This window comes from Rana temporaria, chromosome 3 (genome assembly GCF_905171775.1).
Source record: "Rana temporaria chromosome 3, aRanTem1.1, whole genome shotgun sequence".
Taxonomy (NCBI): domain Eukaryota; kingdom Metazoa; phylum Chordata; class Amphibia; order Anura; family Ranidae; genus Rana; species Rana temporaria.
Window position 1 is genome coordinate 168,987,550 of NC_053491.1, and position 23,029 is coordinate 169,010,578.

The following is a 23,029-nucleotide window of genomic DNA, read 5'->3' on the forward strand; positions in this document are numbered from 1 at the left end:
TTTTAGCAGTACCTCATTTAGCCTACAAGATGGGGCCCTTGTCACTGTAAGAGACAGATTCAACTCATATATATATATATATATATATATATATATATATATAAAGAGTATGATCAGAGAGAAGCATCGGATCATTCGAAGTGGAATTGACCCTGGGTTGCTCCTTGTGAGGAAGGAAAAAATAATCTAGATGTATCTAGTGCATATGTCAGGTGGATGGGAAAGAAAGTATAGTCTTTTTCATTGGGGTGGATAAATCGCCATATATATGCTAACTTGAGAAGGTGGAATTCTGCTTTTAGTAATTTCAGGTAAAAGTAGAATAGATGGAATGACACCATGGATACATCCAACAATGGATTATAGGCAAAGTTGAAGTCCCTCTGCAGCATCAGTACCCCATCACTGTGTTTAAGAATGAGAGGGTCCAGCTTCTTAAGGAAGAGGAGATGATCCATGTGAAGTAAACCTTTACCAGAGTTACCTTAGTCACCCCAGTTGGCCCCTTGACTACAAGGTACCTGCTGTCATCATCTGCAATCTGTGTACCGGGCTGCCATGGAAGAGACTAAGCAATCAGAACGCTCACCCCTTTAGCATTGGATACTGAGAAGGAACAGTGGTTTTTCAATGGTAAAGAAGACCACTTGACTATGCATCTCAGTCAAATAGTGGAGGAGACGCAATCTCTTTTCAGGGAAATTCAGACCAAATTGTTTGGGGGGGGGGGAAGAAACTATGCTGGGGTAGAGGAGATATGGGCAGTAATTTTGCGAATTCCATGTCAAAATATCTAAACTTCCTATCTAACCTAGTTAGATAGGAAGGATCCTCTGTGGGAGTATGACAATACAAGAGCACTAATGTGGCTGTACGCCCCTGGGGGCAGCCAGAGGGCTAAGTGAGCATCATACGTAGAAGCAAAGCAACATAAACTTCAAACATCTACTGAGATTGGTTCACCTATCTTGATGATATACAAGGGCATGCAGTGTGGAAGGGGAGGCTGATATGAAAACTATCCTCCACACGCCACCACTGGCCACTCCCCCAGAGATGGCAGAAGAGGGTGCCTGCATCACTGAACTAGTGTATTTTCTATATTTTCTACGCAGGGAACAAAGACCTGTAACAAAAAACGAACATTTACAATGCTAGATCTCATTTTGTGCTATGTATGCCAACTATGTAAAATCATCCAGCAGATCATACATCAAAAGGCAGGCTTTGACACAATTATTATAAAAGTGCAATATATAGGCCAACATGAGCACAAAATTAATACAATGTACATTGCACATGGTCATCATAAATAATTCATTATTGATAAAGGGGGCTGGAAGGAGGCATGTCTACAGACAATTACAGTATATATCCCTTTAATTTGTGCGTTGTCCTTAGCAGTTCCTCTGGGAGTTCTCAGTGCACAAACATAAAAAAAAAAATATAGATTTACTTTAACATCAGTTAACCTAAGAAGAAAACAAAGTAGGCTCACCGTTACAATAAAAACCTGCCTTTATCTTATTTAAATGCTTTTACCCATTATAGTGTCAATCTAAATACGACACACAAGTGAACGAGTACTGAGCTCCACTAGAAAGGTTCTCGAATTGTGCAATTAGATAATGTGCCTTTGGTAATAATAAAAATAGCTTAAGAAGAGAGATTTAAAAATGCCTCTATTTTGGAAACTACCAGGTAGACTGTGTACCCATCATTTAAACTCAACACCAAACATGACAAGACAGCAAATCAGCAAAGGTCAAAGGAGAAAAGTAAGACCTTGTGTGTTGTCAACAGGCATATATAGAGATTTTATGATAACAAACAAAGCCCTTCCCTAACATCAGTCACACAGTCAAGCTAGGGCACATGGCTGTGAAACTGAAGAGTACCCTGTGAGGTACAATAGAGACCCATAAAGCCCCGTCAGGAGTGGTGGAGGCTGAGGCCATATGGTCGAAGCTGAGATTTAGGCCACCAATAAAGTCCGATCTGCAGCTGCATTGATCATAGCGAGCCCCAGATCATCCAGGTCCCAGATCATCCAGGCCCACTGCAGCTGATGCCATGTGAGGAATACAGAAAAAAAAATCTATTTTAATGGTAAAGAAAGCAGAGAAAACACAGCTAAATAAAAACAGTAAAACAACAGATGCCAAGGTGAGTAGGGAGACAGCAAATAACTCCACTCACATTCATCCTAGGTCCGCCAGTCTGGATGGCTGACCAGGGCTAGAGACACCATTGGTCTGTCTGGCCATGTTCAAGGTGGGAGAGGAGAGTCAGGATGTGTATATCTTGGTTGTCCTCAGGCCATTCCAGCCAATCAGGAATCATAACAGGTGCTGAATCCAGGAACAGAAACATGTCCGGCAGCTGGGATGGGGGATGCAGAGAGAAAGATCTATGTTGCCTGTGAATCAAAAGTTAAAAGGGGTATCCCCATCAATAGGTTGCCCCAGCCATACGGATTACATCCAGCAAGGTGTGCAGCATGCCTTGCATATGTAAAGTGTGGTGAGAGAGATCTGGCAAAATCTGGGGACCATTTTATGTAATACAGTGTATTTTTTCCTTGGTGGTAAAGAAATGGACCTGGCATAGCACAAACTGCTGTGACCCAGATGTACTGTTTTTTTGGCAGAGGAACCTGATGAACTGTGTCTAACTCAAAGTCAGCCTCAAGGGGGTTTATCTAAGGTGTTGCAGACTGCCTGGACTGTAGGCTTAAGATCCATTCCTGTCATGGCTTTTGTAAGGCCCCTGACTCGTAGGTTTTTCCGCCAACTTCGGCTTTCCGCATCTTCCAAGCAGAGGAGAATGAAGTTAAAGCGGTGGCAGTATGTGGCACAGGATTCTTCCAGGGCAGTTAAACAGGAAGTGATGGTGTGTCTCGACTCCTCCAGGGTGACCACACTGGCATCCTGGTTGGAGACCTCCTCCCTGACATCTGCAATTCCATCTTGCAGAGCTCCCTCTATTCTTTGCAACACATATTTCTAGTCCATCTGTGTGGGGAGGACATCTAGATCTTGCCTGGCTGGCAGTGCAGTGAGGAAAGCTTTAAGATCTCTTTGGCAACAGACAGAAAAGATTTCATGTGGTGCTCTGTGGTGCATTGTGATTGCAACAATCTATCACTGATGGTACTCCTCAGACTGGCCAGCGTATTCTGGAGTGGGTGGGAAGAGTTGCCCTGTTAATGACTCCAACTCTATTCCAACAACATCACTGGCCTTGCGGATCAGTTTATTGAGTCTGTTGATGTTAGTCACCCTAAAGCCTCGTTCACACGACGAAACACATCGTTTTCCTCGTCAAGTTCCTTGTTAGGCTGTTGAGGAACTCGACAAGGCAAGTTTCTCCATTCCCGTCGAGGAAAAAGAAGACATGCTCTCTTTTTGGCTCGATGGGATCCTCGACAGTTTCCTCGTCGAAAAATGTACACACGACCGGTTTCCTCAGCAAAAAAAAATCCCAGCAAGTTTCTTGCTGGTTTTTGCCGAGAAACTTGGTCGTGTGTATGAGGCCTAAGCCTGTTTCTCCAACATGCCACCGCATACAGGAGAGTACTGGCCAACACAGACTCATAAAACATCTTCAGCATTGTCCGGCAAATGTTTAAATACCTCAGCCTCCTGAAAAAATCCTGTAGAACACTTGAGCCCTGGTTCACACTGGGTACGATTTGGAACGATTTGAGATGCGATTTGACATGTCAAATCGCATCTCAAATCGGCCGCAATTGTCGGCAATGGCACTGTCCTAATCAGTGCGACGCCGCTTCTGCGATTTCAAAAAGTAGTTCCTGTACTACTTTTTGCGATTTCGGGCCGCGATTTACATTAAATTGCGGCCGAAATCGTGGCAAATCGCGGCAAAATCACGGCAAAATCGCGGCTGCGAAATTGCGGTAAAATCGCGCATTTTACCGCGATTTTGAATTCGCAGCAGTGTGAACCTAGGCTCAAGGTCCTTACTCCAGTCCAGTTTATTATCTATGTGCACCCCTAATAGACTTGTAAACTATATACTTGTAATTATCTGCTACATCAACATCAACTCCTCGAATGGAGACAGGGGTCACCAAAGCCTTCCTTCTTCTCAAATCCACATCCAGCTCCTTTACCTTAGCCACATTTAGATGTAGATCATTATTCTCACACCATGTGACAAAGTTCTCCACCACAGTTCTATACTCAATCTCTTCACCATTACCAATACATCTCATCACTGCAGAGTTATCTGAACACTTTTTTGGCCATTCTCTTCTGGATCACAGGGGTGCACTTATTTCTGCATTCTTGTAAACCAGATTCAGATGAAGGCAGGTTAAACGTCTGCTGTCAGCTGACATCATAGAGCCAAACCAGGCCCTGCAAGGATCCCGACTTTAATCTGCTCAAAGCGGACCGAGAACTGTGCAATCAGTGGCCATGTGATCGCTGAGTTCCTGGTCTTAAAGACATTGGGGGGACTGCTGCAGCATGAATCTGAAACTGCAGCCCTATAGGCGAGTATGGATGTTTATTTTTTTAGATCTCGCATACTTCTTCTTCAACTTTTTTCCTTTTTAATCTCTCATCTGAAGCAATGTAAAGAAAACTCATATTGAAACTGAAGTTTAAAGCCCAGCTCCAGGCACAGACATTTTTGGGATTTATTCTTATGTGTAAACAAATGTTACCTCTGCTTAGGTGTAGGGCCGAAACAACTAATTGATTAATCAACAACTAATCGTTTATGAAAAAAAGTTGTCAACTATTTTCATAATCGATTAATCGGCCAGCCGATTTGTTGGCCTGCATGCAAAATGCATTATTTTTTTAAATATCAGGAAATATAGTGCAGCACACATACAGCTCAGTACACCGTCCATACATGTCAGAAAAAACAGTGCAGCACACATACAGCTCAGTACACCGTCCATACATTTCAGTAAGAGCCTGAGAACTTGTAAATGTGTGAGGAGAAATACCTCATGGGACACATACTGTAGTCCTGGGCAGGAAGTGAGTGGTTCTAGAAGGCAGAAGTTTTTTTTTACTTTGCTATAGGGGCACTCTATACTATACTTTGCAGTTTGCTATTGGGGCACTCTGAAGGCAGGAGGAGCCAGAAGCGTCGTTGGGGGACCCCAGAAGAGTAGAATATGGGCTGCTCTGTACAAATTGCCTTATAGTGGTGATTATCTGCTCTTTTTGTACTATAAAGGGCTAATTTTTTGTTTTTTTAACCCCATTATGATAGGTGATACAAAAAAAGCATGCTGCTGCTACTAAACTTCTTAAGCCTGGTTCACACCTATGCGTTTTTTTGGTGCTTTTTCCAGAAACGCACTACAGTTCATTTAACATTGTTTCTTTTTGGACGTTTACATCTATGCTCTTTTCAGCCGCTGCATATTTGGAAAAGGTCAGGGACTTTTTTCAATGCAAAACTGATTTTTTTTTGCTTTTTTGGTTCAATAGACTTCAATGGAGAAGCTGCAGAAAAGCACGTAGTGCGCTGCTGCCGGGATTTGCGTTTTTTAATCTGTCCAACAACAAATTGGCCAAAAGAAAGCATACAAAATGCAAAACGCAAATCGCAGGCAAAAAGCACTACAGAAACAGAAAAAAGCAAACTGCATAGATGTGAACCGAGCATTATGCTGGCCATACACGCATTCATTTTTGATACATGAATATTCATTATGAAAAATCTGTGTACATTTGCTGAATGAAAGAGTGTAGTTTGAAAATTTCACTTGTTTTTAACATTCAGTTTTAAACTTAAAGGAATTTTTATTTTATTTAAATAAAAAATTTGATCTCTGAGTCTGATGATATTTACCATATTAACCAAATTTACCAAAAGTGTGGCGTACATTTGTATTCAGCCAGTCAATACTTTGTAGAACTAACTTTCACTGCAATTACAGCAGCAAGTTTTTTTGGGGATGTCTCTACCAGCTTTGCACATCGATTTTCAAGTCTTGCCACAGATTCTCAATTGAATTTTGGTTTGGACTTTGACTGGGCCATTCTAACACATGAATATGCTTTGATTTAAACCAGTCAATTGAAGCTCTGGCTATATGTTTAGGGTCATTGTCCTGCTTGAAGGTTAACCTCCGCCCTAGTCTCAAGTCTTTTGCAGACTCTAATGCCATGTACACACGATCGGATTTCTGATGGAATAAAATCCGATGGAATTTTTCGTTGAAATTCCGATGAAGCTGACTTTCACCAGTCTTGCATACACACTATCAGACTAAATTCCGACCGTGCCAAAACGCAGTAAAACACTACAACAAGCTGAAAAAAAAATGAAGTTCCGACTTGATTCTGAGCATGCATGGATTTTTCTCCGATGGAGTTTCACACAGACGATCGGAATTTACTATCATTTTTTTTTTTCATGAGAAAAATTTAAAACATGTTCTATGTTTGTTATACCGATAGAAAAAAGTCCGATGGGGCCCACACACGATCGGTTTTCCGATGAAAAAAGTCCGGACTTCTTTCATCGGAAAAAAACGATCGTGTGTACACGGCATAAGGCCCCATACACACGATAGAATACATCCGCTGAAAAATCCCAGCAAATGGGTTTCAGCGGATAGATCCTATGGTGTGTACACTCCAGCGGATCTGTTTCCGCGGATATTTCTCCCCTGGGATGGATTCCAGCAGATCGAATATTTGCTGTCATGCCAAACAAATCTATCTGCTGGAATCCATCCCAACGGATGGATCCGCTGGTCTGTATAGACTCACCGGATCCATCTGTCCGAAGGGATCCACCGCATGCGTCGTAATGATTCGACGCATGCGTGGAATTCCTTATATGACAGCGTCGCGCACGTCGCCGCGTCATAATCGCGGCGATGGCGTGACACGTCATCGCCAGAGGATTTTGGCGCGGATTTCAATGCGATGGTGTGTACACTCCATCGCATAGAAATCCGCGGAAATCCTCGAGAGGATTTATCCGTGGAAACGGTCCGCTGGACCGTATCCGCGGATAAATCCTCCTGTGTGTATGGGGCCTCACAGGTTTTCTTCTAAGATTGCCCTGTATTTGGCTCCATCCATCTTCCCATCAACTCTGACCAGCTTCCCTGTCCCTGTGGCAGAAAATGGTGTGTCCAGGATGATGTGCAGTGTTAGTTTTCTGCCACAAATAGCGTTTTGCTTTTAGGCCAAAAAAATGATTTTGGTCTCATCTGACCAGAGCACCTTCTTTCACATGTTTTCTGTGTCCCCCACATGTGTTTTCCGCAAACTGCAAACGGGACTTCTTATGGCTGTCTTTCAACAATGTCTTCCTTCTTGCCACTCCTCCATAAAGGCCAGATTTGTGGTGTGCATGGCTAATAGTTGTCCTGTGGACAGATTCTCCCACCTGAGTTGTGGATCTCTACAGCTCCAATAGATTTTAGTTAGGGGTATCAGAGTAAAAGGGGGCTGAATACAAATGCACGCTACACTTTTCAGATATTTATTTGTAAAAAATATGGAAAAACATTTATCATTTTCCTTTGACTTCACAATGATGTGCCACTTTGTGTTGGTCTATCACATAAAATCCCAATAAAATACATTTAAGTTTTTGGTTGTAACAAGATAAAATGTGGAACATTTTAATGGGTATGAACACTTTTTTAAAGTACCTGTAACTGTAAAAATTGTAAAATACAATTGGTTCACAGAATATTCAGCATTTTGGGAATGGCCAAGGAGAGAGGGGGCGAATAAACAATACTAGTTCTTCGGTCCATGTGCAGTTCTACTATTTGGAGCGGGACACTGACAAAGAAAAATAGTGATTTTAAAATACAGTGCCAAAATGTGGACATTTATTATACCTGAGCAGAGGTAACATTTGTTTACACAGGAACTGACAAAAATCTTTGTGTCTGCTTCAGCTTTGAAAATACAGTTAACTGATCGGTATTCAGGTATGAAACCTACACCTGCAAAAACTATATAGCAACTCTGTTTGACCTAGCAGACTCTGAAAGCAGAATTCTGACACTGGCTAAGGTTACACTGGATTTTTTCGGCTTGTGATGTTCTCCAGTTAATAACACTTTGATTCTATCAGACAAGATTATCTTCTCCCAAAAGATGCGACATGTAGTTCCCTCATCTGACAGGATCAGAGCTTTACCACTGACTTCCATGCAAAGATAATAGAACATTTGCAATTTAAACACTGCAATTTTCATTTACAAAAAAGACAGGAATGCAAATCTCTCAAATGAAATCAGCTAAAGAGAATTTTGCTGTTTGTCTTGATAAATCCACCTTTTGGGAGATCCACAATTCCTCAAAACATGCAAAAACTTTATGTAGTGTCTGCCAAGCGATAAAAGAAAGACAGAACTGGTTTATCTCTGCACTCAAAGCCAAAATCCAAAACTAAAGGAATCTCTAAAGGTTACAGTCTACTAGGTCACCTGTGACTCCCCAAGAATGTTATCAGCTGTGCCAGGAACAGTACCTAGTGCATGGATGCCATGAGGCTTGGTAGAGCCTTGAGTCAACACTAAAAACATTTACATTTACATTAGAACAGACTTGGTTTAATGGCATTGACTAACATCAGTAATGCTTTATAAAAAAAAATAAAACTAAACTAAAGATCATCATCTTTTATTGTCCTTTTATTGCATCTACAGAGGGATTTTTAGTAGTAGAAAAGAAACTGGTGAGAAACCAGAAAAAAATACCTAAAACCAGTGGACATAAAAGACCTGCCAAATGTACCGTACAAGAGATAAGGAGTTAGAAGCCACAAATATCTTTATGCGTATATCTTTACGCAAAGAGTAACTTTGCTGTGCTAATATTTTTCCAGCAGTATGAAACAAAGCTCATCTCATGAGGCTTTTAGTGATTTCTATGTGTGAAATGAGCTTGTTCTACCTTCTTTTATTCTAGTGGTAGTTTTAAGTGAATACTTTGCCAAGTAGCTTACATTTTAGGTAGGATCTGTTAACTTGGGTTACTTAAAAGCTGAAATCCAGGCAGATAAATTAAATTACTGCTATGCTTTTCAATAAATTATTGTTTTTCTTTATGTAAGCAGTGCATACACCCAAATGTGACTTGCGATCAACCTCTGCAGTCTACTGTACATCACAGCTAAGACTGGAGAAAGAAAAGTAGCACAAGAAGCCAATACGTTGCATTGAAACTCACATGTGCTAGCAAGAGACTTGCTGGTAGGAGAACAGGGCAGAGTGACAAGAGAGACAAGCTCATGAGTGGGCTCATTTTCATTTTAATGTCCAGTCAAAAGCCAGGGGACAATTAAGACCTGTACGCGTTAGTTAAAAGAGAAGTATGGCTTTTAAAAAAAAAATAAGATTTATACCCACCTACGTGAATGCATAATCGATCTGATGCTGCATCTGTCCCCTCCAGGCTCTGCTCTGAGAACTGAGTAATCGAACACCACTGTTTTCCCCTCCACCCTGAGCAGAGAGCGGTGACTGTCAGTGCAACACCCATAGAAACAATGATTAACCCCCTTAGCGGTATCCCCGAGCGTGACTCAGGGTTGGTTTTCCATGTTAGGATCGGTAACCCTGAGTCACGCTCGGGGTGGACGTGCAGAGTGTGCAGCGGCGCGGCTTACCTTCTCGCCGGATCCACAGGCAAGTTACTTACCTTGTCCTGGATCCAGCGATGCCACCCCGCTGTGTGAGCGAGCGGGACCTCCTCGCTCGATTCACAGTCTCCCCGTGTGCCGCCGATCTCCGTTCCCTGCGACGTTACGACGCACGGGAGCGGAGATCGGCGCCAAATTCAAAAAAGTAAACAAACACTTTACATACAGTATACTGTAATCTTATAGATTACAGTACTGTATGTAAAAAATACACACCCCCCTTGTCCCTAGTGGTCTGCCCAGTGCCCTGCATGTACTTTTATAAAATAAAAAATGTCATTTCTGCCTAAAAACTGTAGATTGTCCAAAAGTGTCCCTTTATGTCAAAAATGGTTTTAGATCGGCTAGAAAACAGCGATAATAAATTATAATCACTTGCAGAAATGTGCGATAGCGATTTGTGGGGAAATTCGTCTTAAAAAAAAAAAAATAATGACAGCGACAATTCTGCAACTGAGCAAATTTCAGTGATTTTGAGTTGATTACATTATTGAATAATTTTTATTATAATTATATTATTATTTGTTATAATTATTTATAATTATTTTATAATTTATAATTTTGTTTTAAAAAAAAAATCATACCCGGGATGCCTACAAGACTCTTGTTTGGTCAGATTTAAGTGAGTTATTTCTAAAAATTACAGGCCTACAGTATAAAACGCCAAATTTCCTTGCAAAATAATTGTACCGCTTTTGGTACATAATTCCAGACAGAATCATACCGCCAGGGAGGTTAAAGTGGTTCTAAACCCACTTTATCCTTTTCTGGCAATCCCCTGTGTTAAATAATGCAATATCTCCAGCGTCTGTCCTTTATTAATAAAATACCCCTGTATACCTTATTTCTGAGCACCGCTCAGCGCTCACGTGACTGCCCGCCGTTCCCTTTCCCGATCTGACAGCTACAGTCAGTTGTTTAACACAGGGGATTGACAGAAAATTATAAAGTTATCACAAGCTGACAGGCATGGAGGGAAGGGGGGGGAGAAGACAGAGAGCAGATGATGAAGGTACATAAACTGACCACAGTATCAGGGCTCAACAGCCATGATAAACAGTGCTCAGTTTACAGGGGGGGGGGGGGCAGAACCTGGCATGATCATTTTTTTGTCTTTTTTTAAGGTAACAAATGCTTTAAAGTGAAACTATGATCTTTCTATCTTCTTCTGTTTACTTCATTGGGTCATTCCTGGGTCTTTACACTACTGTCTGTGGACAGGGTAGGGAACTTACAATATTTAATATAACAGCATACAAATATATAGCATTTGGGATTTTATTTAATAACACATATTGCCTTTTTTCTTGATTGTCTTATTTAGTAGATTCTTTTTTTCAATATCGCCAAGATCTCTAAGATAGAAATGAGCCCAATTATTAGTCATTTTATACATTGAATAACTTTTGAAACATTGGTGGCCATTGGTACAAGGTACCAGAAACCCAATCAATGAACCATTTCAGTCAAGCCAACCGAATAGAGGTGGATATGCACATGTTTGTGTGTGTATCTAAACTAATGGGACTGTGGCTTCAGTTGTGTAAAATGGGCATTTGGATAGTTTTTCTTTTTATACCATAGGTTAGTTGGAGGATGGGGTGTTTAGGGGGTTGCTAGAATTGTGGAGCTGGGGCTTAAAGCACATGCATCAAGAAGATTCACCTGCAGTGCATATTTACTAAATATCAGATTCGTTGTTGTATACATATTTAAAGTGTGTTTAGGCATTTCTTTTACATTTCACTCCTTGTAGTAATCTATGTATGGGAAAAGGGTGCAGGATGAACTGCATAGAAGAAGCATTTCATCAGTAGAAGAGAAACATTTTGGTAGAAGTACAAATGACACATTGTATAAAGCCCCATACACACAGTCTGACTTTTTGACAACAAACAAAATTAGCAGGTTTTCAAAAAAATCTGACCGTGTGTACGCTCCATCGGACAAAGTTTTTCGGTTTTCATCGGACAAAAGTTCGCTCTGCAAACAGACAAACTTTTCGGCAACAAAAGTCCTACAGTGCAAAGTCCTATCATGTGTACAGAAGTCCATCGGACTTTAGTCCAAAGTACAAGCATGCATGCTAAGAACCAATGTTAAAATCAACCAACAATAGCAGAAGTTGACCAAAGGGTGGCGGTAAAATGCAGAAAAGAGCTGAAAAACCATGTGATTTTGGGAAAGTTTGTTGAAAAAGTCAGATTTGAAGTCCGACCGTGTGTATGAGGGTTAACAAACACAACTTATACCACTTCCATGTCTGCGAGAAGACTATTTTATCTGTGTATTTGCCATGCTCCTAAAGCAATGTCTGTGTACTTACAGCTACAAAACCACTGTCATGCTGAAAGCCAGCCAAACAACTGTGCTAGTCTCAGCAGTATAACCCATGATGTCTTTCAATTGAAAAAAGGATGTAAAACATTGGTAAATTGTAAGCTCATAAATCTCTCATTAATCTTACACAATATATTTAAGTTTGTTCTTTATCAGTTTGTTCTTTATCTCTTTTAATTGATTATTAAGGCTGGTTCACACTGCTGCCAGGTAGCGGCTTGCAGCAGGGGTCCGGTGCGTCCCTGTTCTTCGTTTCAAGGACAAATCAGTGCCAATTTTTTTCCTGAATTTAGCCCTGAAAAAGAGCCAAAGATGCACAGGATTCCTGTGCAAGCTGCTTTGGAGCCATCACTGAGATATGATGGAGCCATCACTGAGTTTATTGGCTCCATAGAGAGCCAGTCACAATCTCCTGTCATGCAAATTGGACGCGGGGAAAACTGCATCCAATTCGCACTAGTGTGACCCCCAGCCTAAAAGAGAAGTATGGCCAAATCTTTTTTGACTCTACTTCTCTTTAGGATCACAGGAGTACATTTATTATTGTACTCTGCGATCCAGGGTCAGCTGATTGTGGGCTATATTCTGCTATCAGTTGACAGGGCAGAGCCATAACAGAAATGGGAAGGATCCCAATAATATTTTCGGGATCCACCCAGTTACCTAATTGACTGCTGGCTCCACCTTTCAGCATGTGGCTGAGAGCCAGATACAAATTCACTTACCTCTGCTTAACCTGGGGCTCTAGTGAGGGATGGCGGAGCAGAATGGAGAGCAGTGATTGATATTCACCGTTTTCCACTTCAAGCAGACCAAGAGCTGACAGATCATTGGTCCTGTGACCACTCAGCTCTCGGTCTTAGAGCCAGTGTGGGACAGCTGCAGCGTTGCACTAATGCTCTAACATGGAGATGAGTATGTATGTTTTTTTTTTTTTTTTTTAATAATCCCACACTTGTCCTTTAGCACAAAAGCACATTTCAAGATATGCTATTATTTGTATCATAAGAAAACGTTATCAAGAGAATTTGGTAAATTAGGTGAAATAAAAAGAAAAAAACTCAACAATTACATAACAAAACACAAAAAGATGCAAAAATGCAATCTTTCATGCATCAGGCACTAGTTAATCATATCCAACTACATGGACAAATTAAGCGGTTGACCTACAGAATATACAGTAAATTAGGTTTTAAAGTTCAAAAGCACATTAGCCATTTAGTATAATTTAATCGTTAACGTATAACGTTTTAACTAAAAGGATGAAACCCAAGTTAACTTTAAAAAAAAAATCAAAATACAAAACAGGGTCTGTTAAAAAACTTAATGTTACAGTATTAGGATTTGGTAAAATTAGCGACTTTTTCTGTTGTTGGTTAGATATTCATGTGAGTCTTAAGTCAGTGCAGCAGTAAATAAATGCACTTACTGAACATTGACCTTGGTCATCCTTTCAGCTAACTATATTCACAGAGTTCAGAACACTCAAAACAGATCTCCAGGCACTCAGCTGTCTCACAGCAAGAATCAAAAAGGGCAAAGTCACAATCAAAGTGGTAGTTGAGGTCCTCAGCAGGAATTTCCTCAAGGCCCACACAGACATTGGAACAGTAGCCACAGCAGGAGTTGCAGGCCTCATGCAGACAGGAGCAAACCTGATGTGGGCCAAGGATGAACTCAGTGCACTGACAGAAGAGACAGGCCAAAATCAAAGAAGCACAGCAGTCTAATGCAAACAGGAAAGAAGGATAACTAAAATGATGCTATAGAGACAGGAATAAAAAGCTGAAGTAGGAGCAAAAAAAACATATAACATAGGATACAACTTTTATACGTTTCATGAAATATTAATTTTCTCACTGTGGAATTCAGTATTTGAAAAGAAACAAACGCTTCTGCATTTTACAACACTGGAAATCTCCCAGAATGACAGAGATAATCATACATTAGCTAAATTATCAATGTTAACATGCTTTCATAATGTTCACTGATTAGGAACAGAAAACGTGTATAATAATATAATTTTGAGCAGAAAATATGTATTTTTCTCAGCGTGGAGGCTGTGGACAACAAAAACACAAAAAACTGGGTATTAAAGGTAGCCAGAACTTGTTTTCTTTGTTTTGATATTTTGTGTACAATTTTTATTTTTTCAGGAATAAACCTGAACTAAAATATCTTTGCATTTTACTTAACCACTTCAGGAAGATTTGGCTGCTCAATGACCAGGCCATTGTTTGCGATACGGCAATGTGTCGCTTTAACTGACAATTGCGCATGCAATCCTGTACCCAAACAAAATTGTCATTTTTTCCCCACTAATAGAGCTTTCTTTTGGTGGTATTTGATCATCTCTGCGGTTTTAATTTTTTGCGCTATACACAAAAAAAGAGCGAAAATTTTGAAAATAAAAAGCGAATTTTTTAGGCCCATATGTATTCTTCTACATATGTTTTGTAATTAAAATCACAATAAGCGTTTTTATGTTTTTACTAGTAATGGCAATGATCTGCGATTTTTATCGGGGCTGCAACATTATGGCTAATACATGGGACACTTTTGACACATTCTTGGGACCATTGACAATTATACAGCGATCAGTGTTATAAAAATGCACTGATTACTGTGTAAATGTTACTGGCAGGGAAGGGGTTAACACCAGGGGGCGATCAAGGGGTTAACTGTGTTTCCTAGTGTGTGTTCTAACTGTAGGGGGATGGGAGTGACTGGTGGAAATGACAGATCGTGGTTTCTAGCTAGTAGGAACTCGCGATCTGCCTCTCCTCTCCTCACAGAACTGGGATGTGTGTGTTTACACAGTTGTTATATCATGTCCTGATTTCACCGCCAAGAAAAATGTTTATGATTATTAACATGATATTCTGGGAACTCCCCTGTGTGTTTTATTTATTTTTTTCCAGCTCCAACACCTTATCTGGCTGGAGGGACAGCTTGCTAAGGAAACCCAGATGGGTTCATCCATATAACTTATATGCTATCAAACATGCTGTACATGCATTAAACATCTGTATAAGGCTTTTAAGGTGAATAGAGTAGCCCTTTCAAGGAAGCTTTTCCCAACCTATGATCTCATTCATAAGATTCTTCGCAACACTGACTATTCTTCTCTCTGGTATAATCCTAATTTCACAGAACAGGTAAATTAATTTATGGGGAGCAGTGCAAAAACGTTTCAATTCAGAGAGTTTCCAATATGCCAAGGAGAGTTGAAGCCATTTGAACTGCTGCAACATCAGTACCAACTTTCTCAAAACATGTGGTTTAGCTGATAGATAGGTGCAACATGCTTATGGTGACCAGGACAAAGAGCAGAGCATCTACGTCCATTGCCTATTTTTACTTTAGTAGCTTGGACTTGTATCACTAAGGTTGTAGAGTAAGTGGCTTGCGACCCAAGGGCTGACATTTCTGGTTTTCTTAAGCACCCCTACAGAGTGAACATGCCTCACAGTGCTGATCCCACAGTAATCCAATTAGATTAAGGTGGCAGCTGCCCTGAGCTTATTTATTGAAGATTTTCACCCGCTGCCAAAAGGCCTTTCCGATTAGACTGTTGCAAGAGACAAGGGGCCGGATTCAGATAGATTTGTCTATCTATCTGCTGGCGTAACGTATCTGCGATATGTTACGCCGCCGTAAATTAAGGCGCAAGTTCCGTATTCAGAAAGGACTTGCGCCCTATGTTACAGCGGCGTAACGTATGTTGTCCGGCGTAAGCCCGCCTAATTCAAACGTGTTTGATGTGGGCGTGTTTTATTCAAATTCACTTTGACCCCACGGCATGCGCCGTTCGCGAAAAAATCCCAGTGCGCATGCTCGAAATTACGCCGCAAAGCCTCATAGGTTTCGACGTGAACGTTAACTTACGCTAAGCCCTATTCGCGAACGACTTACGCAAACGACGTAAAAATTTCAAAACTCGGCACGTGAACGACGTCCATACTTAACATTAGCTATGCCTCATATAGCAGGGGTAACTTTACGCCGGAAAAAGTCTAACGTAAACGACGTAAAAAAATGTGCCGGCAGGACGTACGTTTCTGAATCGGCGTAAATACCTAATTAGCATATTCCTTGCGTAACTATACGTAAGCGCGACCTAGCGGCCAGAGTAAATATGCAGCCTAAGATACGACGGTGTAAGACACTTAGGCCCCGTACACACGAGAGGATCTATCCGCTGGAATTTATCCGCGGATCAGTTTCAGCGGATAGATCCGTGGATATTTTTCGGGCCAATGGATTTCCGGCGGATAAAAATTTCTTAGCATGCTAAGAAATCTATCCGCTGGAATCCAGTCCAGAGGATTGATCCGCTGGTCTGTACAGACTCACCGGATCAATCCGTCCGATTCCCTCCCTCGCATGCGTCGTAAGTCCTTATATTACAGCGTCGCGCACGTCGCCGCGTCATCATCGCGGCGACGGCGCGACACGTCACCGCGGAGGGAATTCCGCGCGGATTTTGATCTGATGGTTAGTACAACCATCAGATCAAAATCCGCCAGAGGATTTATCCGCGGAAACGGTCCAGAGGACCGTTTCCAGCGGATAATCCTCTCGTGTGTACGGGGCCTTACACCGGTCGGATCTTAGGGAAATCTATGCGTAACTGATTCTCTGAATCAGTCGCATAGATACGATGGCCCGCACTCAGAGATACAATGGCGTATCCGGAGATACGCCGTCGTATCTCGTTTCTAAATCTGGGCCAGGGTCTCTCTATTTCCAAAGTACTTTGGTTCAAGGGATACACACATGCCATTTTGCCACTGATCTGACCTGTACTATGCTGATTGACAAATGTATCTATGACCCTCTATGAGGTCCACTGTATCCCCTCTGTATATTTTTTTATGAATTGTAAACTGTGGCTGTGAAAAATTTTACTAAAAAAAGTGATATCATCACAGCCAGAACTGTATAGGAAAACATTAACCATGAGCTCAGAACAATGGCAGCATTGCCAAAAGTCCTGGAAAAGTCAATGTTATTTTTCCTTGTGATTCAAAAACAACATTAATTCTGTTTATTGAGTGCGGAAATCATCAAAAAGCATTGCTATGTGACATACATTTTCCTCAGACCACACTGAATTATTGTTTATGGTAAAGCGCCTGAAAACTGCCTCTCATGCCTCCCCAACGTGAAAGCCTGTGTGCTTTCATACTGAAGCGGTGCGCTTGCGGGATGGACAAAAAGTCCTGCAAGCAGCATCTTTGGGGCCCTGCCCATTGAAACGAATGGGCAGCGCTTCAGAAGTGCCTGAAAAGCGATTCGGAAACATTGCAACACAGGCGCTATTAACCTCTTCTTTGGCCGCTAGTGGGGTTAAAAGCGCCCTGCTAAAACTACTGGTGCTTTACCACTAACGGACCCACTGCCCAGTGTAAAGGTACCCTTAGAGCCCTTTCACACGGCTGCGTTTTTGCCGCGTTTTCGCAGGTAAAAATAGCGCTATTAAAACGCTCCCCATGCATCTCAATGGACCCCTTCACACTGAGGCGTTGCGCTGGAGGAGCGTTGAGAATAGTCCTGCAAGAAGCATTAAAGTTATTTCCTCTCACTTCCTGTCTTGACACAAAGAGCAATAAAAACCTTGAAATAGGATTTAGCGCTTCCACCACATTCTACTCCCCGTCAAAAGAAAAACAATAAAGTCTTCTTAATCACTTAAGGACTGATTCTCTTTCTGAGATTTGGAGTTTACAAGTTAAAATAATATTTTTTTGCTAGAAAAAATCCCCAAATATTATATATATATATATATACATACATACATACACACATACACACACACACATATACACATACACACCCTAGAGAACAAAATGGCGGTCATTGCAATACTTTTTGTCACACTGTATTTGCGCAGTGGTCTTACAAGCGCCGTTTAATTAACTTTTTGGAATTAAAAAATAAGACAACAGTAAAGTTAGCCCGATTTTTCATTGTATTGTAAAAGATAATGTCACACCGATTAAATTGCTTCAAAGTTGTGCTTGGGTAATGGCGACAAACCTTTACTCTTAAACATCCCCATAGGAGATGTTTAAAAAATTCTACAGGATGCATGTTTTGAGTTACAGAGAAGGTCTAGGGCTAGAATCATTGCTCTCGCTCTAAAAATCATGGCGATACCTCACATGTGTGGTTTGAACACCGTTTTCATATGCGGGAGCTGCTCACGTATGCATTCACTTCTGCACATGAGCTCGGTGGGACGGGGCACGTTTAAATATTTTTATTTTTTTCTTATTTACTTTACCTTTTATTTTACATTTTTACACTGTTCTTTAAAAAAAAAAAAAAAAAATCGGTCACTTTTATTCCTATTACAAAGAATGTAAACATCCCTTGTAATAGGAAAAAAAGGATGACAGGACCCCTTAAATATGAAATGCAATGATACGGAGACGGGTGGGGCCATCTTCCCCTCACTCGTCTCCATGTCAGGCTAGGGAGAGAATCCGATCGCCTCCGCCGCTACTGACGGCTCCGGTAAACGGCAGAGGGCAACAGAGAGCGATAAAAAGCGAATCTGCCGCAGACACCATTTTTATCTTGAAGCAGACTGCCCGCTCTTGAAGAGGATACTGGGGTTATGGTAGCTAACTGCTACCATAACAACGATATTCCTCTTCAAAGTAGCGACGTATAGCGACGTCGGGCGGTCCGGAAGTGGTTAAAAAATAGGGTAGTTAATGAGAGCAGCAATGATGGAATGTCCAAACAGCAGGTGTCTTTTCTTGTGCTTTTATTTTACCCAACACGGTAACAGTAAAACTTGAGGTAGATAGCAAAGATGGATGAGGAGGAGAAATAGCAGATTCAGGCCTAACAGCACGGAAGCAGTCCTGCTTCCAACGATACTTTACTTTCATCGCCACTCCAGCCGGAGTGGGTATAGTGTACCTGGACAGGCCTCTCTTGGCTCCCCTCAGGCGGACTCCCCACCGAACAGCTATCTTTCTTGGGATCTTCGCAGAACTGGGGCCCCACCACAGCTTTAAATGTTCCGGGCCAACATGGTCCCGGAACCAGGAACACCTCGTGGCACGTGCACCCCGGCCTGGTAGGCCGTCTTGCCGGGGAGCCGTGATGTGTGGTCACCCTGAAGGTGGGCGCCACACCAGGAACAAGAACCCCGCCTACTCGCGTCTGCTCCAGAAGTACCCTCCCCCAGCATGCCCCGCAAGGGAAAAACCCTCCTGATTGGCTGCTGGCAGGAGGCACCCTAGCCTGAACTCCACTGGCGCCACCTGTCGCTCCGGGGTGGTATAGCACCCCGGCAACAACAGAATGAGCCCACAGTACAGCCCAGCTAAAGCAGACACCCAATTTGAACAAATCAACTGGATGAGAGCTAACTAACTCTCTCACCCCCCTTAAATTTAAAATAGCACTGGTACCTGAAAGTACACAGGCGCTACAGTTAAGATGTGGTCCCACTCACTTGAGCAAGTTTTAAATCGGTATTAAACCCAAAATCAAAAATGTTATATATTGCAGCTTACCAATCATTAGATGTGGTGGCTGCATTCGTTTTGATTTTTTTTTGGCTTTTCCCCCTCTGTTATCATCTGGTGATCTACTTAGTAACACACCACCTGTATCAAAATGGCCCCACACTGGATGAAGGTGCACAGGGGCACCTTTGGACAGCAACATTGTTAACCAATTGACCCCTGGAAGATTTAACCCCCTTCAGTACCAGGCTATTTTTTTGCGATACGGCATTGCGTTACTTTAACTGACAATTGCGCGGTTGTGATGCTGTACCCAAATACAATGTATGTCCTTTTTTCCCCACAAATAGAGCTTTCTTTTGAGGGTATTTGATCACATCTGCATTTTTTTATTTTATGCGCTATAAACAAAAAAAAAAACATCTGGGGAAAAAAAAAATGCAAAAAAATAAATTCTTCATCAATTTAGGCCAAAATTAATCCTGCTACATATTTTTGGTAAAAAAAAATCCCAATAAGCTTATATTGATTGGTTTGCACGTCTAAAAATTCTGTGATAAATTCATGGATTTTTAAAAACATTTTTTTACTAGTAATGGCGACGATCAGCGACTTATAACAGGACTGCGATATTTAGGCGGACAAATTGGACACTTTTTGGTGACCAGTGACACTAATACAGTGATCAGTGCTAAACAATTTGCACTGTCGCTGTACTAATGACACTGGCTGGGAAGGGGTTAACATCAGGGGCGATCATAGGGATAACTGTGTGCCTAGCCTGTGCTTGTGTACTGTGTGGGAGGTGCTTTGACTAGGGGAAGGCATTGATCCATGTTTCTGCTATGCAGGAACACAGGATCAATGACTTCCCTACTGACTCTGTGACTAAATGATCAGCAGGTGCCGGCGGACATCAAGTCGGAACCCACAGATCAGCTCCCACTGTGTATAATCACAGTGGGAGCAGGTCGTCGGAGGCGCGCAGACCAGAAGTGCAGGGTCACAAACTAGGTACGTGATCCGACACAGGTGAGCTGCCTTGCTGCCGTATATGTAAGTTTTAGGGTCGACAAGTGGTTAATCTGAGGGAGGGTAGTGTTAGATGCACTAGCAAATTTAAATAACACAAATAATAATAACAATGTTTTTTTTCGGGTTTAATGCCACTTAAATTTTTGCTGTGGAATGTGTCCAGTTCTGTAGCCTTGAGCAACTGCATGTCCCTCTCAGAGGTTCAACCACCTGTTTTTAATGTCCCCTGGCTCCCCATGTGAATGAGACTGAGACCTAAGAGACGGTTAAAGCAGAGTTCCACCCAAAAATTTAACTTTTGCTGTCCGAATCCAATGTCTAATACAGATATTTTATCCCACTTCCGTTGAAAGATCGCTGCAGTATCTGTGGCGATCTACGCCATGTCTGGCCCGTCCTCCATCCCCCCGCTGTCTTCTGGGAGACACACAGATCCCAGAAGACAGCAGGGACCACTCAGAATGGGCAGCGCGACTTGCGCATTAGGGACCAAGGCTGTGAAGCTGCAAGGCTTCACTTCCTGATTCCCTTACTAGCAATGCCGGTACCTCTGCCCGGAGCCAAGGGGTGGGTCGGCTTCGGGTGAGGACATTGCGGGTGCTCTGGACAGGTAAGTGTACTTATTTTAAAAGTTAGCAGCTGCAGTATTTGTAGCTGCTGACTTTCAATAAAAAAAAATTAGGCGGAGCTCCACTTTAGGTTCTATTGACATACCTCCTAGAACTGTGGCCGGCACCCAGCACGCTTTGTGATTAAAAACAGCTTATCACAGATAAGGGTAAAGATCCAATCACAGCGGCTCTCTACTATGTGTTCAGCTTCAGTGCCCTTCACTGCTGTCTATTAGTGCCCATCAGTGCCGCATATCAGTGTAGCCTCATCAGTGCTCAGCAGTGCCACCTTATCAGTGCAGCCTATCAGTGCCCATAAGTGCTGCCCATTAGTGTAGCCTCATCAGCGCACATCAGTGAAGCAGAAAAATTACCCATTTGCAAAATTTTATAACAGAAACAAAGAAAAACATATATTTTTTTCAAAAGCAAAAAAAAAAAAAAAACCCAGTGGTGATTAAATACCACCAAAAGAAAGCTCTATTTGTGTGGAAACAAATGATAAAGATTTCATATGGGTACAGTGCTGCATGACCGCACAATTGTCATTTAAAATGTGACAGAGCTGAAAGGCTGAAAATTGGCCTGGGCAGGAAGGGGGTAAAAGTGCCTAGTAGGTAAGCGGTTGAAGTGATATTAAAGGTTCACATTTTTTTTTATTAAAATATAAACATGTCATACTTACCTACTCTGTGCAATGGTTTTACACAGAGCAGTCTTGATCCTACTCTTTTCACGTTCTACGCTTGCGCTCCTGGCTCCCCCCGTGGAGTGCCCCCATTGGAGACAGCACACACAGACCAGCAGGACCCCAGCCCCTGCCCTCTGCACACAGGTTTTGCCATTGGCTCCCGCTGCTCTCAGCCAAGCCTATGAGTGGTGGAAGAGGGATAAAGAGCAGCTCCAGAGTGCACAGCGCTAGACCAAAATCAGGCTCAAGTAAGTATTTTGTAGGGAACTGCACTTAAAAGAATGTTTACCTTAAAGCGGATGTGCCACTAAACAAATATATTAAAAGCCAGCAGCTACAAATACTGCAGCTGCTGACTTTTAATATAAGGACACTTACCTGTCCTGGAGTCCAGCGGTGATCGCAGCAGATGACGAGCCGATCGCTCGTCACCCTGCTGCTCCCCCCTCCATCCACGGTGAGGGAACCAGGAAGTGAAGCGCTCCGGCTTCACTGCCCGGTTCCCTACGGCGCATGCGCGAGTCGCGCTGCGCCCGCCGATTGGCTCCCGCTGTGTGCTGGGAGCCGAGTGTTCCCAGCATACAACGGGGGACGGACGGGAAGGGGAAAAAAAACCCGTCCTTTGCCCGTATCGTAGGGCCGGAAGTGGGTGCAGATACCTGTCTGTAGACAGGTATCTGCACCCCCCTCCCCCCTGAAAGGTGTCAAATGTGACACCGGAGGGGGGGAGGGTTCCGATCAGCGGGACTCCACTTTAGAGTGGAGATCCGCTTTAATGCATTAAGGTAAAACAAATGTTTACCTTTACAAACACTTTAAGTGTACCAAATAAATGTATAAACTATTTCTGAATTTGGTGACTTGAAGGTCTTTTTAACCACTAGCCGACCAGCCACCGTCATTATACGGCGGCAGGTCGGCTCTCCTGGGCGAGAGCCCGTAGCTATACGTCCGCTCTTCGAGCGGCCACTAGGGGGCGCGTGCACGCCGCCAGAGGCGCGCGCGCGCGCCCCCCGCTCGCCCTCGACTGCCGTGCGTGTGCCCGGCGGGCACGATCGCCGCCGGGCACACGCGATCGCTCGTTACAGAGCGGGGACCGGGAGCTGTGTGTGTGAACACACAGCTCCCGGTCCTGTCAGCGGGGGAAATGCTGATTTTCTGTTCATACAATGTATGAACAGAAGATCAGTGTT

General features: G+C 42.5%; 1 protein-coding gene across 8 annotated transcripts in view; it reads right to left on the reverse strand.

Annotated features, from left to right (window-relative positions):
* The window catches only part of MDFIC (MyoD family inhibitor domain containing), a 198,709-nt gene that overhangs the window by 9,603 nt on the left and 166,077 nt on the right, over window positions 1-23,029 (reverse strand). For 6 of the 8 annotated variants that reach the window (XM_040343788.1, XM_040343782.1, XM_040343785.1 and 3 more), the window contains one exon: window positions 13,439-13,735. The exons of 1 other annotated variant lie outside the window; for it this stretch is intronic. In XM_040343788.1, coding sequence (XP_040199722.1) covers window positions 13,467-13,735 — 269 coding nt within the window. In that variant the 3' untranslated portion in view covers window positions 13,439-13,466. Of the gene's footprint in view, window positions 1-2,199; window positions 2,420-13,438; window positions 13,736-23,029 lie in introns of all 8 variants that reach the window. One more of the 8 variants, XR_005747901.1, reaches the window with a different exon arrangement.